General features: G+C 37.4%; 1 protein-coding gene across 1 annotated transcript in view; it reads left to right on the forward strand.

Annotated features, from left to right (window-relative positions):
• Positions 1 to 15,144, forward strand: part of CSRNP3 (cysteine-serine-rich nuclear protein 3) — a 152,814-nt gene that overhangs the window by 33,164 nt on the left and 104,506 nt on the right. Inside the window, exon 2 of the mRNA XM_006867003.1 lies at positions 6,436 to 6,606. Coding sequence (XP_006867065.1) covers positions 6,459 to 6,606 — 148 coding nt within the window. The 5' untranslated portion in view covers positions 6,436 to 6,458. The remainder of the gene's footprint in view (positions 1 to 6,435; positions 6,607 to 15,144) is intronic.

A 15,144-nucleotide genomic window follows, 5' to 3' on the forward strand; every position in this document is an offset into this window, starting at 1 on the left:
TTTGTACCTGGAGGCCCTGGGAAGAACAAACTGTTAACCAAAAGTTTGAAGTTTTGAGTTTACTCAGAGACACCTCAGAAGAAAGACCTGACAATCCACTTCCAAAAAAATCAACCACTGGCTATTCTCCACTATCAGACGAGTACTGCTGTCATAAGACTTTCAGGGTGAAAAGATTCCTGGCCACGAAACACAAACAGAAGCATCTCATTTCCCAGTAGAGGTGAATGAAAACTGGTAATAAAATCAAATACAACTCCAAGAGAAGAATTGGAAAAAAACCAAGCTGAGCCCCTAAGGAGTCACACATGTGATGGCGCAGCATGTAATCTACTTAGGTTCTAGCACTCTATCATATCAAGTTAAATTTTGCCAAGATCTGGTCAATTGAACATGTTTTGAAAAACTTTTGGTTTCTTCTTTTGTTTTTATGCTTCCACTTTTAAAATTTTACTAATAAATATATGAGAAGTTGGTTTGAGAAAAAAAAAAAAAGTTCAGTACTAAAAACTCTATGGATCACAGTTCTAGTCTGACACACATGGGGTCACCATAAGTCAAGAGTTGACTTAACAGCACCTGGTTTATTTTGTACTTAACACTGTTCTAGGTCCTTTGAAACATAGGCATACTTATTTAAGAAAGATCCCTACTGTTGTATCTTCCAGCAAGGATGGAAACAAATAAAAACCACAGAAATATAAAAATAAATTGTATGGCTTTAGAAGGGGTAAGTACTATAAAAAAAATGCAAATACATAAAAAAAAAAAAAACTGGTATATCAAAAGACCTAAAACTAGAGAAAAATAATTGGGAAAAAACTGAAAAATGATTAGAGTTTAACTATGTTGTTGTTGTTGTTAAGTGCTGTGGAATTAGTTCTGACTTGTAGTGACCCTGTATAGGGTTTCCAAGGAGAGGTGGGTTTGAATTGCTCACCTTGTGATTAGCTGTCCAGTGCTTATCTTACAGCTCTACACCAGGACTCCATAGACTAGGTCAGTGATTCAAAATGAGGAGGCTGATCAAGCTAGTTTGTTAAGATAAACTATTTTGAGAATTTTATACTTTAACCTAACCTGAAGTCACTTAAGACTTTTAATCCATAGAGTCAGATGATCACATTTGCATTTTAAATTTATCATTCTGCCAACCACCTAAAAAACACTTTGAAGGAGAACAGTACTGGGTAGAAGACAAAAATTAATAGATTCTTGTCTTAGTCCAAGTGAGAATGGTGTCTTTGACTAGCATGTGTTTCACAAATTAGAAAATGATAGCTATGGAAAATAGCTATTATCTTGATGTAAATTTTCATTTCTTGTTTCTTGAATAAATGAATGCCTATTGAGCCTTATCTTCTGTTCTTTGGACTTTGATGGTATATAAAGCCAATCTGAAATGTTGACCACTTTTGTCAGTGGCTTCATGTTAACCAAGTTTAATTATACGTCATCTTTAGGTACAGAAATATAAGCTGTGGAACCTCATGAGCTATGACAGCTAAAGGCTTAGTATTCCTTCTCCTCGCCTGGATCTGTATCAACTAGCCACATGGTATTTATTGTTTGTTGATGTTAGTTTTGACTCATAGTGACCCCAAGTGTGCAGAGTGAAATTGTGTTCCATAGAGTTTTCAAGAATGTCCTGGTGTGGTGCTGTAAGATCAGCACTGGACTGCTAACTATAAAATCAGTGGTTCAAACCCACCAGCTGCTCCTCAGAAAAACTACACAGTGTTACTGACTCAGAACTGACTCAAGAACTACAACATTTCAGAAATAGATCCCCATTCCTCATTTCCAGGGCATCTCTAGAGGAGATTGCAATGTCAGCAGTTCAAATCCACCATCTGCTCTTTGGAAACCCTATACAGGGTCATTGTGAATTGGAACCAACTCAACATTTCAGAAAGAGATTGCCAGTTCTTACTTCCAAGGCATCTCCATGTGAGTTTGAATCACCAACCTGTCCGTTAATAAGCCAGTGATTAACTCTCTGTGCCACTTCTAGCCAGCCATTTAACACCCATTGCTATCAAGTCAGTTCCTACATATAGCATCCCTATAGGACGAAGTTCTGGTGTGGCTCTGTGGGTTATTGCACCAGACTGCAAAGCCATTTAAACTGCAAGGTCGGTGATTCAAACTCACCAGCTGCTCCTCAGAAACCCTATACAGGGTCGCTATGGGTCAACACCAACTCAACGGCACACCACAACAACAACATAGGACAGAGTAGGGTGCCTGAGGCTATAATCTTTATGGAAGCTGACTGTCACATCTTTTTCCCTTAGAGCAGCTGGTGGGTTCAAACCACTGACCTTTTCATTAGCAGCCAAGCACTTAACTACTGTGCCATAAAGGTCCTAGCCAGGACAGTACTACCATCAGATTCTTAGAGAACTGACACAGGGTACAAGCAAACCATCTATATACAACTCCTTCATTAACAGGGCTTTTTCTTTAAATTTCGTATTCTTTTCTTTCTTAGTAACCTTGCCTAGATGGTGTAGGAGAAAACTACAACCCCATCACTACCTCCCTGTTAAGTCTAGAGCTGGGTTTACATACTGATAAGCCATAGGCTATTTGGTCCACTTATTTTGTTTTGACATTTTGTTATGCTCACTTGTATTTTTTAAAGGCACTGAAAGTTGATAGGTGTTATGCTTGGTTGCTCTACAAGCAATTTAGTACTTAACTGGAAATATATTGGGTATACATTAAGGTTATGTCACACTGGAATTATTTCATTTTTTATGTCTAGCTTAGATACTAGTTGTTGTTGTTAAGTGCTGTCAAAATGGTTCTGACTCATAGTGACCCTATATAGGGTTTCTGAGGAGTGGCTGATGAATTTGAACCACCAACCTTAACAGTTCAAACTGACCTTGCAGTCCAGTGCATTATCACACAGTACCACACCAGGACTCCAGTTGTGATTTTTAGGTGCCATTAAGTCTCAACAAAACAAAATATGGCCCTGGTCCTGCGCCATTCTCACAATGTTGCTTAGTGGTCCAGTTGTAAGAATCTTTGTTTTCTTTATGTTGAGGAGTAATCCATAATATGGCACTGATCATTTGGACTGTTGTTGTTACATGCCATCAAGTCAGTTTCCGCTCATAGTGACCCATGCATAGGGTTTCCGAGGAGCAGCTGGTGAGTTTGAACTGCCGACCTTGTGGTTCATAGTCCAATGCTGATCTTACAGCACCACACCAGGAGTCCAGTCATTTGGACAATACTCTTTATTTTGTGTACCACTTCTACTGTTTTGCTAAAAAGTGATCATGAGAAAGGCTCGGTTCTAGGTTTAAAGAATGTCTCAGTGCAGTATTTTCAGAGTGTCGTCTGTTCTGTGCAGTTCCAGCTTGTCTTCTCTTGGATTATTGGGAGCTGAAGGATGTGGCAATGAGCACAGATTAAGAAAGACCTGCTTTTTAACTGTTACCATTGCAATATCTTCTTATAAAATTGTGCTTTCTAAACATGGTTTTTCATCTTGTATTACTTTATGTCTCATAGTCTTTCCCTTGTGAATTGCTTTGCATCTTGTTTGAAATGAAGCATTTAAAAATGTATATCTTGTCCTACTTTTATTTTAAGAGAGTTCTAGCTCAAAATAGTTCTTTTACTTCCTGTTCAGATATGCATGAACATTTTATGTATTTCATACTCTTTAAGACGGGAAAATAATATGCTAATGTAAATCGTGGTAAAATCAGAGTGAAAATAGAAATTTTATTCTCAAAAGAGGAGACAATTCCATATCTTCCAGTACTATCAGTTATCTCCACTCTTAACGCAGCAATCATAGTCAACAGAGTGAAGTCATTGATCAATAAAATAAAACAAGGCAATAGGGTGAAGTATTTTCAATCAGATGAAGTGCAAAGGAGTTGTGTTTGGCTGCTAAACAAAAAGTTGATGGTTCAAACCCACTAGCTACTCCAGGGCAGAAAGCTATGGCAATCTGCTTCTGTAAAGATTACAGCCTTGGCAACCCAACAGGACAATCTGTTCTGTCCAGTAGGGTTACTGTGAGTCAGAAGTGACTGGTTGGCAATGGGTTAATGGTCATTATGGGTTGGAATCCTCTTGATGGCAATGTGTTTGCTTTATCCTGCTGGATGTTAGATCTTTGAGGGCATTTTCAGTGGTAGAATTTTCATCTTCCATACTGAAGACTTGGGTTTGATTCCTGGTTAATGCATCGCACACACAGCCATCACTCGGCCAGTGGAGGCCTGCATGGTACTATGATGCTGAACAGGTAAGCAGTGGCGCTTCCAGACAAAGTCAGACTGTTCCATTGTGTTTGGGGTCCTCATGAGTCAAGGCCAACTCAACATCAGCTAACCATGATTTGTTCTATTCCTTTTGTTTACCCAACTCTACGAAAGAAAGAGTCTAGCACGTGTATAGTAGGTAACTCATCAGCTGCTTCTATGAATGCAGTAAACTGTGCTAATAACACCTGTGGCACACTTAATAATGTACTTAATATTACTAGAAATAATTCCAAGGAAAATATTTTGAAAAATCAGTGAGTGTCTGTATGTGGATGCACTCAAGGAAGTCCAGGGAGGAACTGGAGTGATAGAGGGAGAAATTAGATAACACAAAATCCCACTACCATCTAGTCAATTCTGACTCATAGCGACCCTACACAGGGTTTCTGAGATTGTTCATCTTTATGGAAGCAGACAGCCTCAACTTTCTCCCAAGGAGCAACTGATAGACTTGAACTACTGACCTTTCGTTAGCAGTCCAGCACCTAACCCACAATGCCACCATGCTTCTTTAGAAATAAATAAGTGGTTCCCAAATTTAAGTATTTATCACAATCCCTTGGAGGGCTTCTTAAAGCTCAGAGTGTTGGCCACAACACTCAGGGTTTCAGATTCATTGGATCTGAGACAGGGTCTGGAAATTTGCATTTCTAACAATTTTCCTCTCAAGGAATACTGATGCTGATGCTCCAAGTGGTGCACTTTGAAACACTGAAGTAGACCTTGAAGAGCTGGCCTAGCTAAATAGATCTGAGCTTGTTGCTTTGTGATCTGTTCAGAGAATGGGTAATTTCAGTGATGTCCCATAACAGTACCCTGGCAGAAAGGATCCCTCCTGGCACAGTGGGGTAAGCATTGAACTGTTGTTACCCACAGGTTGGCATTTCAAACCCAAAAGGCTGTCTGATTCCATAAAGATATGTTGTTATTGTTAAGTGCCATTGAGTCAATTCATATAGTGATCTTGTATAGGGTTTCTGAGGAGTGACTGGTGAACTTGAACCACCTGCCTTGAGGTTCAAATCGATACAGCCCAGCACATTAACCCACAGCAAACAGTCTTGGAAACGCTATGGAACAGTACTCCTCTGCCTTATGGGACCGCTAGGAGTAGGAATCGATTAGATGACAGTAGGCTTGGTTTTATCAGGGCAGAGAAAGGACAGTATGGCTTCAAGACTACAAATGAGAATTAAAGCCACCTGACTAAAGTAGAAGATGGAATGTGTGTAATCAACTTAGCAATACTTTAACTTAACCTAATTTAGCAATGTAAGACCACGTACATATATCTAAGCTAATTTATATATAGTTTATATCTAAAAATATCTTAACACTGCAAGGAAAGTTTGTCCTCATTAGCTGACTGTGCATGTGTCAAGGTAAATGAAGAACGGGCAGCCCAAGGAGAGGGGGAAGCCTGTCTATTGTAGAGAAATGATTTAGAAGAAGCCACTGCCACCCCTCCCACTCAATTACCTATTAACTCACAGGTAAATGTCATAAAAAGTTTTGAACAGATTAAGCAACTGGGTAGTATGAGGACACATTTTACCTTATGCAATACTGAAATGGAAACTACCTAAATTTTAGAACTAACATGCTTTTCTATGGTTCATTGTACTAACATAATTATGTTTCCTGAAATTTGAAACTTGATTTTGACATTTGAGCATACTTTTATCAGTTTATTCTAAATGAGGTATATAAAACATTAATCATTTCGAACTATGAGGGACATCAGCATTAATTTTTTTCTCTGCAAAATTTCATGGACCCATACATTCCCCCAAACCCACACCTGCAATATCCCAAGAAAAAGGAATAGAGATGCTAAGCTAAAATAAACTTTTTTTTTTTTTAATGGGTACTTCTCAACAACCAAATGGTCATATTTAATTTCATGGGATTTTTGTTAACTTGAAAATAGGAAGGAAGAGAAAAGAATGGGTAATTTCCGAGATTCCCCATAGCAGTACTTAGTTATCTTTTCAAGGGAAAAGCTACAGCTTAGCTCATGTATTTAACAACAACAACAACAAAAAAAAAAAAACACATAAAAATGACTGCTGAGACCTTGGCTATGCTTTCATCGGTCAAACGTTTCAATGCTTCGTTGCTCCCGTTCCTGTTACAGGTACATGCGACAGCGCTGCAGCTATGAGTGGAATTTTAAAGAGGAAGTTTGAAGAAGTTGACGGCTCTTCACCCTGCTCCTCTGTGCGGGAATCGGATGATGAAGTGTCCAGCAGTGAAAGTGCTGACAGTGGGGACAGTGTCAATCCATCCACCTCTGATCATTTTACCCGTGAGTACTGAAGTCAGACCTGAAGTGGGTTGTCTGGTTCTACAGCAAAACTAATTGTCATCTGGGCCTTACTTACTCATCTTTATTGCTATTTATGCTTCTTGCTTTTTTTCTTTTTAATCTTTGCAACTGATCTGAAACAAAAAATGATGGACTAAAAAATGAAATACTTTTGAAGCAACTCAGTGGATTCCTTCACTGGGATTACTTTTCACAGTGCATTACTCCATCTGTCAACCGACTCAATGAAAGTCATGGTTAGTCATTTTTTATTGCGTTTCTAAAGGTGGGCCCAGAATCCCAGTACCATGGGATAGGTGGGAAAGGCCAGAGCTGGGAGTAAATGTAGACTCAGGAATTAAAAAAAACAAAACAAAAAAAAATCTTCCAAAGCTGAAACAGCATTCAGTGAGAAAAGCCAGGACATGGTTATGGTCAAAAGTGGTTAGCCACATATGCATTAAGAAGAGAGGAGAGAGCAAATATTCCCCAGTGTGCAAGTGTGTACAGTCCACCTCATCCCTTTATTCCCTCACCCCCAAATATAGTAGTAAAGCCCACAAGGAAATAAAAAGGATACTTGCTTTCTCTTTGATTTTATTTTGGTCACAAAGTAATATCAGCCCTTCCTGTCAGGCAAGGTATTGGGAAGTTTGAAGGACTGATGAGGAAAATTCTTACAGCAGTACAAGCTATACACTAAAAGAAACTGATGACCCCAACCAAACCTATTGCCATCAAGTTCATTCTGACTCATAGTGGCCCTACTGAACAGAGCACAATGCCCCGTGGTGTTTCCAAAGCTATAGTTTGTACAGAAGGAGTGCAACATTTTTCCCCTGTGGAGACACTGGTGGATGTGAATCGCCAACCTTTCATTTAGCTGCAAAGCTCTTAACCACTGTGCCTCCAGGACTCCTTGAAAGAACACTGACTAGAATTCATTCATTTTCTTGAGTTCCTTAAATAGGAACGTTTAAATATATCACAATATCATGATATATAACTGGTCATGGTGTTTCCATTTTTTTCGTTGAGTTGTTGTTGTTAGGTGCCATTGAGTCATTACCAACTCATAGCGACCTTATGCACAGCAGAACCAAACTCTCACTGCCCGATCCTGTGCCAACCTCACTACTGTTGCCACGCTTGAGTCTATTGATGCTGCAGCTGATTGCAATTAATAGATGATTACCTAAAGTTGAAGGAGCCCTAAGTGCACAGTCCTTAAAGTGCTCTGCTGCTAACTAAAAGGTCAGTGGTTTGACTCTACAGGCTGCTCCACAGGAATAAGGCATGGCAGTCTGCTTCAGTACAGATCAAAGCCTAGAAAACCCTGTGGAGTGATTCTATTCTGTCCTGTAGTGTCTCTAACCAACTCTACGACAATGCATTTGGTTGTTTTGGTTTCATAAAGTAGAAATTTATTTGGAAAATTTTACCAACCCAGAAAACCAGAAGAATCAACCACATTTTTAAGTATTAATGAGGAGCACAGTAAAACTTTTGAACATGAAATAAACAAATTAACAGCATTTTATAAGCAAGTGAAACTTATTAGAAAATACAATGAAAGGGCAATTACAATTAATAAACAGAAAAATTAATAAAATATACAGAGACAAAGTGACTGTGTGCTGTAGGTGATCTGCAAATAAATTTACATATATTATGATGGTATGAAATGAGCTGCTTTTGATTCAAAAGAAGCTTCATGTTTACTTCTATGATCTTAATACTAATAGTTTTAATAAAAAGAACATCAACATCTAACAATTTATGGAAATCAGACAGAGTAAATGAGAAAATGTACATGAAATAAAGTAAAATGTCAAGTACTACTCACAAGTTATAGTAAAAGTATGATCATAGCTAACATTTATTGTATACATAGTATTCTCAATAGCTTTACAGTATCCCTATTCCTTATGAAATTCCTGATGAATTAACAGAAGAAATAGTTAAAGTCCAGAGAGTCTAAGCATATTTTCCAAGATCACACAGGATTTGAACAAACACAAACATTTCACACTGTAAGTTCTACCTTTTCCATTACCTCATCTGCCTTTTAATTATATCATATTGAACATATCTTTAAAATGCTATGCACTGGATGCTATACAAAGAAACATGAAGTAGTGGAGAGGCAGGTTATGCTTCTGGTTATAAAGATAGATGAAGCTATCAATGCTCTGCACTTCAATATGTAAATATAAGAGTACAAGGGTGCTTCAAAAAGCTTGTGGAATATTGGAATTAAAAGTTAATAGATTTTAGATGAAGCATCTGGCTGATATAAAGTGAGGGGAGATGCACAAGAACACCCAAACTTGCAGATAGTACCCATTTGAACTAGCCTCGATGGCTTGATAATCAGAACTTGACTAGAGGAAGATAAACAACAAAAAACATTTTTTGATAAAGGAAATGAGTGTAAATTTCTACAATTTGATGAATTTGACCTATACTTATGTATGTAGTAGCTCAAAATACCAACAGAGAGGAAAGGAGTCTTCACATATCACTCCTATCCCCTCTGTATATAGGGTAGATAGGGATAGGCAACGTAGACATTGGCTACCTAAAATGTTGTTGTTAAGTACCGTGGAGTCAGTTCTGACTCATAGTGACCCTGTACAGGATTTCCGAGGCTGTAAATCTTTATAGGAGCAGAATGACTCATCTTTTTCCCGCAGAGCCACTGGTAGTTTCAAATTGCTGACCTTAAGGTTGGCAGCCCAACTCGACTCGTAACCACTACGCTACCCCAGAGCTAAATGAGGGGGTGATAAAGGCACGAAATGACTGGCTTAAAAGTTTTCAAGAGGGAGTTTAGTTTAAGAGTATGTGGGGAAGAAAGAGTCCCCACTAAATAGTTTTCATCTTGTCTAGATGGATCTGGTAAAAAGAGATGGAGATAAGATTCTTATAATTCAATAGTAATTGTTATCAAAAGTAATCATGACTGTCAAAACTGTAAAGGTAGAAATTTTGTAAGAAAAATGGGGAATAGTTTATCTTATAGTCCAGAAACAGAGGACCCTGGGACCATTAAAGGAGAAGAGCACAAGCGGAGTGTAGAACCCTATCCAGAGAAGCAGTGACACCAGAGATGGAGGCAGAGATAAGAACATGGAGAGAAGGAGGAGCTGAGGACTGTGAACTCATGGAAAGAGAGGGACTGGGTGTTGGTGGCCAGGAGGCAAGCTTGCAAAATGTGTCTTTTGGTTGTTTAAGTAGCATATATTCCTGAGTGTTTCTATGTACACACCCCCAAAACAAAACAGAAGGAATGAAAGCAAATACTGTTGAATGATGATGCACAAAGCAGATTGCAATCATTGCAGTGAAATTATGGTGTAAAGCAGATGTGCTCCCATGTAAACTATCACTCAATTCACAATAAAAACTTAAAAAATAAATAAATATATATATATATAATAGAATTTTTCCATGAACTTTTTTAAAACATCCTCATATAAGGAATTTTCTTACAAAGTGATGAAATGAGTTTAAAAATCTACTTTAAAAAATAAGCAAATAAGAATAAAGAGATTGTTTTGGGGAGAAAAAAGCCATAAATCTTGAAGCTCAATTTCAGATATGAAATCCCAATAGAAAAAAATTTTAATTTAAAATTTGGGTACTATGCTAAATATAGGTAAATACAGAAAATTTTAACATTTCATATAGAAATTTAATAAATATAAGAAAATAGGCATCATAGAACAACAGAAAAGAGGATTTTTAATAAATAGTAATAATGTATCTTACAAGAAGATTCAAAAAAGTATACCCACTGCTTTTTATAGATATGGTTAGGTTACAAAGACCAGGCCATTATGTGAAAATCAGTGTGTATGTGAAAATTGAAGATGACTATATCATATCCTTGAGTCCTGGTACGGCACTGGATTGCAAAGTTGTTTGAACTGCAAGGACAGCAGGTTCAAGGTCACCAGCTGCTCCTCGGAAACTCTTTACAGGGTCGCTATGGGTCAGAACTGACTCTATAGCACTAAACAACAACATCAGATCACAAAAGAGAATAACTACATCATTACGTGACTGTCAAATTATACCACTACATAACTGCCAAATTTCATTATTAGACAATTGTCAAACCTCGAAGCATCATGGCCCAGCCAAGTTGACACATAATGGTTACCCAAAACAGCCAGCATTTGTCTCACCTCACAACTTGGCATTTGTTATTATTAGACATACAAATATGTTGTTAATGCACAAAATATCCAGATAATAGAATTTTATTATTGTCATAAATGCAAAATGTCTGATTACAAGATAGTGAGAAGTAACAGCAATAGAAATCCACACCTCTTTGTCTTTTGCCATGTGACCAAAAATGTTCCAGATTGGTAAAATGTATAAATTTTTTAAGTCAAATTATGCTGTAGTTGCGTATTTGTAAGACTTTTGGTGGGATCATTAACTGAACTTTGAAGAGATATAAAAAAAAAACACCCAGAAAAATACTGAACGCATTAATTATGTGAGAATTTTTGAATTGTCTGTTAAAAAGAGCAAAAGAACAAAATAAAGGAAATAATCTATATTGAAAAAATGTATTTGTAGTTATATGGCATAAATTTATTTTCTAGATAGAGTGTTAAAAATATGTGCATTTTAAAGATAAACACAAAGATCTTCCCCAAAGATAATTAACATGATAAGAAATATGATTAGCAAATAAAGATAGTAATAAATCTGATGAAAGCAATATTAATGAGATAGCACTTTATTTCAATGCAATTAGCATTCCTCTTGCCAATAAAAAATATGTACTAGTACTCAAATGCTAATGTAAACCACAGTACCAATGTTAAGAACTTACGTTGCTCTTGATAGTCAAATTTAGAAAGCCATTGTCAATGTGTATGGTGGTGGGGGTGGATGTGTGCCACATCATGGGTTCCAAATCATAGTGACCTTATATAGGATAAGGTTTCTAAGGCTCTAAATCTTTACAGGAGCAGAAAGCCTCATCTTTCTCCCACAGAGCGACTGGTAAATTCAAACTACTGATCTTGCAGCTAGTAGCCAAACTCACAACACAATATGCTACCACAGATCCTAGGCAATATGTATAAGTCATCGTTTGTGTTAGGTGCCATTGAGTCGGTATGGACTCCTAGCAGCCCTATGCACAACAGAACAAAATAATGCCCAGTCCTGCACCAACCTCATCTTCCTTGCTACGTTTGTGGCCATCGCTTCTGCCATTGTGCCAATCCATCTCATTGAGGGTCTTCCTCTTTTTCTATGACACTCCATTTTACCAAACATGATATCCTTCTCCAGGGACTGGTCCCTCCTTGCAGTGTGTCTGAAGTTTGAGAGACAAAGTCTAGCCATCCTGGCTTCCAGGAAGCATTCTGGCTGTACTTCTTCCAACACAGATTGGCTTGTTCTTTTGGCAGTCCATGGTACTTTTAATAATCAACTCCAATACCATAATTCAAATATATCAGTTCTTCTATGGTCTTCCTTATTCACTGTCCAACTTTCACAAGCATATTAGGTTATTGGAAAATACCATCATTTTGGGTCAGGCGCACCTTAGTCCTCAAGCTGACATATTTCCTCTTCAACACTTTAAAAGAGGTGTTGGGCAGCAGATTTGACTAATGCAATACTTCGTTCGATTTCGTGACTGCTGCTTCCATGAGTGCTGGTAGTGGTTCCAAGCAAACTGAAGTCTTTGACAACTTCAATCTTTTCTCCATATTTATGGATAATATTTATTGGTCCAGTGGTGAAGATTTTTTATTTCTTTACCCATACCCAAGGCTGTGGTCTTTGATCTTCGCTTTCAACAAGCAAAGTTGCATCATCTGCATATAGCAAGTTGTTAATGGGTTTTCCTCATATCCACGGTTTTCTTCATATAATCCAGCTTCTAATTATTTGCACAGCATCAAAACTGAATAAGCATAGTGAAAGAATATAACCCTAGCACATAACTTTCCTAATTTAAACCGTTCAGTGTTCCTTTGTTTTGTTTGAACAACTGCCTCTTGGTCTATGTACAGGTTCCTCAAGAGCACAAGAAGTGTTCCAGAATACTCATTATCTGAAATGCTGTCCATAGTTTGTCATGATCCACGCAATTAAAAACTGCTTCATAGGCATAAAGCACAGACAAACATCTTTCTGGTATTCTCTGCTTTCAGTCAAGATCCATCTGATGTCAGCAAGGATATTCTTCATTCCACATTCTTTTCTGAACCGACTTGAATCTCTGGAAGTTCTGTCAGTGTATGGTTGCAGCCATTTTTAAATTATCTTTAGCAAAAATTTTGCTTGTATGGGATGTTAATGATATTGTCCCATGAATTCCAGATTCTGTTGTGTCACCTCTCTTTGGAATGAGCACAAATATGGATCTCTTCCAATCAGTTGGCCAGGTAGTTTGCCTCTAGTGCTGCATCAGCTTGATGAAAGATTGCAACTTGTAATCCTCCAGTTCCCAGAACCTTGTTTTTTGCCAGTGCCTTCAATGCACCTTGAATTTCTTCCTTCAGTATCATTGGCTCTTGCTCTTAGCTACCTCTTGAAATGACTGAACATCAACCATCTCTTTCTGGTACAGTGTCTCTGTGTATTCCCTCAATCTTCTTTTGATGCTTTCTGCATCATTCAATATTTTGCCCATAGTGATAAATTGAACACCATCCCTCCTCAATTTGTCATTCCCTACATAGTAAACCATGTGATTGCCAGATTCAAAATGACCAATGCCAGTCCATTTCAGCTCACTGATGCCTAGGATATTCATGTTCATTCATTCCATTTAATTTTTGATAACTTCCAGTTTTCCTAGATTCATACTTCGTACATTCCATGTTCTGATTATTAATGGATTTACATCTGTTTTTCTTCATTTGGAATTGTGCCCTATCAGCAAATAAAGGTCTTATGGGCTTTACTTCATTCACATCATCACGGTCAACTCTATTTTGAGAAAGCATCTCTTCGCCAGTCGTATTTTGATTGTTTCCCAGCCTGAAGGGCTCATCTTCTGGCACTATGTCTGACAATATTATGGTGCTCTTCATTACTTTTCAATATTCAGTATTCTGGTGCTGACATTGCTCCACTGTTATTCATAAGGTTTTCAGTGACTAAATATTCACAAGTAGTCCGTCTCTCTTTCTTCCTAGTCTGTCTTCGTCTGGAAGCTCAGCTGAAGCCTGTCCACTGTGGGTGACCTTGCTGGCATTTAAAATGCCTTTGGCAAAGTTTCCAGCATTACAGCAACACACAAGTCACCAAAGCATGACAAACCGACAGACAAGTTGTGGCATATAGGTCATAGAAATATTCATATATAAACTTCTGTATTTGGAGAATTTTTCTGAAAGGGAAATTTCAAAAACAGGGTAATAACTTTTTATTGTTGTGGTTAAGTGCTGTCGATCTGGTTCCAACTCACAGCAACCCTGCAAAGGATTTCTGAGGAGAAACTGGTGAGTTTGAACCACCAAACTTGTGGTTCAAATTGGCCCTGTGGTCCAGTGCACTATCCTTCAGCACCATATGAGGACTCCAGGGAATAATTACATCAATGGAAATGCTAGTACAAAAAATGGGGAGTGGTTTATTAAATTATGGTAACTCATACAATTAACTTACTGTCATGATAGTTATGAAGATTTTATAGCAATATATAAAAGCCCATGAGATCATTGAAGAAAGGCACACAAATATCTATGCTCTCAGGCAAAGTCTATATGTGCCTGGGTTCCCTGAAAATGTGAATATGGTTTGATTTGTGGAGGTAAGAGAATGACGGGTGAATTTTATATGTATTTATTTTCATGTTTGTTAATGTATATTTCAGCAAATAAACCACTAAAAAGTGATAGGAGTAGTTCAGATTGCATTTATGATTGCAAAACAGTAGATCAGAAAAGCATGATCGGTGAAATTATACTATACTTCAGCAAATTAGCAGACTTTTTAATGAGTATGTCCCCCATCGATTATTGTTCCCAATGAATAGAATAGACATATTTGATATTCTCCAAGAAGTTATTAAAAATTTACATCTCATCATTTAGTATCACTGGTTGCTGGCAATGACTGCTGATTTGACTTTGTATTTAAATGAAATCTGACAAAGATCTTTTGCGATTTTTTTTTTAAGATAATAGAATAGGTAACTTAGTAAAAGTTCCCTTTTCACTTAATAACTTACTTTGTGTGATAAAAGTAATCTTTCTTTGAGGGAGAAAAACTGATAGAAATAACAAAAAGAATCAAAGGACAAAAGTATTATTTACACTATTAGCTGTGTAAATAATCTAAGCATTTTAACCAGTATGCGTCTTATTAGTTAACAGAGTTTCTTGTTTTTCAAAATATATTTCAAATTATTTTCTAGTCCAAAATTATATAGGGAAAATTTGAAAAATTTTACTTATTATTTCATCTAGCTGAAGGCATTTCCTTACCTGGAGTCCTGGTGTGGTGCCAGAGATAAACACTTGACCTCAAGGTCAATTTGACCCACAA

This window comes from Chrysochloris asiatica, unplaced genomic scaffold (assembly GCF_000296735.1).
Source record: "Chrysochloris asiatica unplaced genomic scaffold, ChrAsi1.0 scaffold00099, whole genome shotgun sequence".
In the NCBI taxonomy this organism is placed as follows: domain Eukaryota; kingdom Metazoa; phylum Chordata; class Mammalia; order Afrosoricida; family Chrysochloridae; genus Chrysochloris; species Chrysochloris asiatica.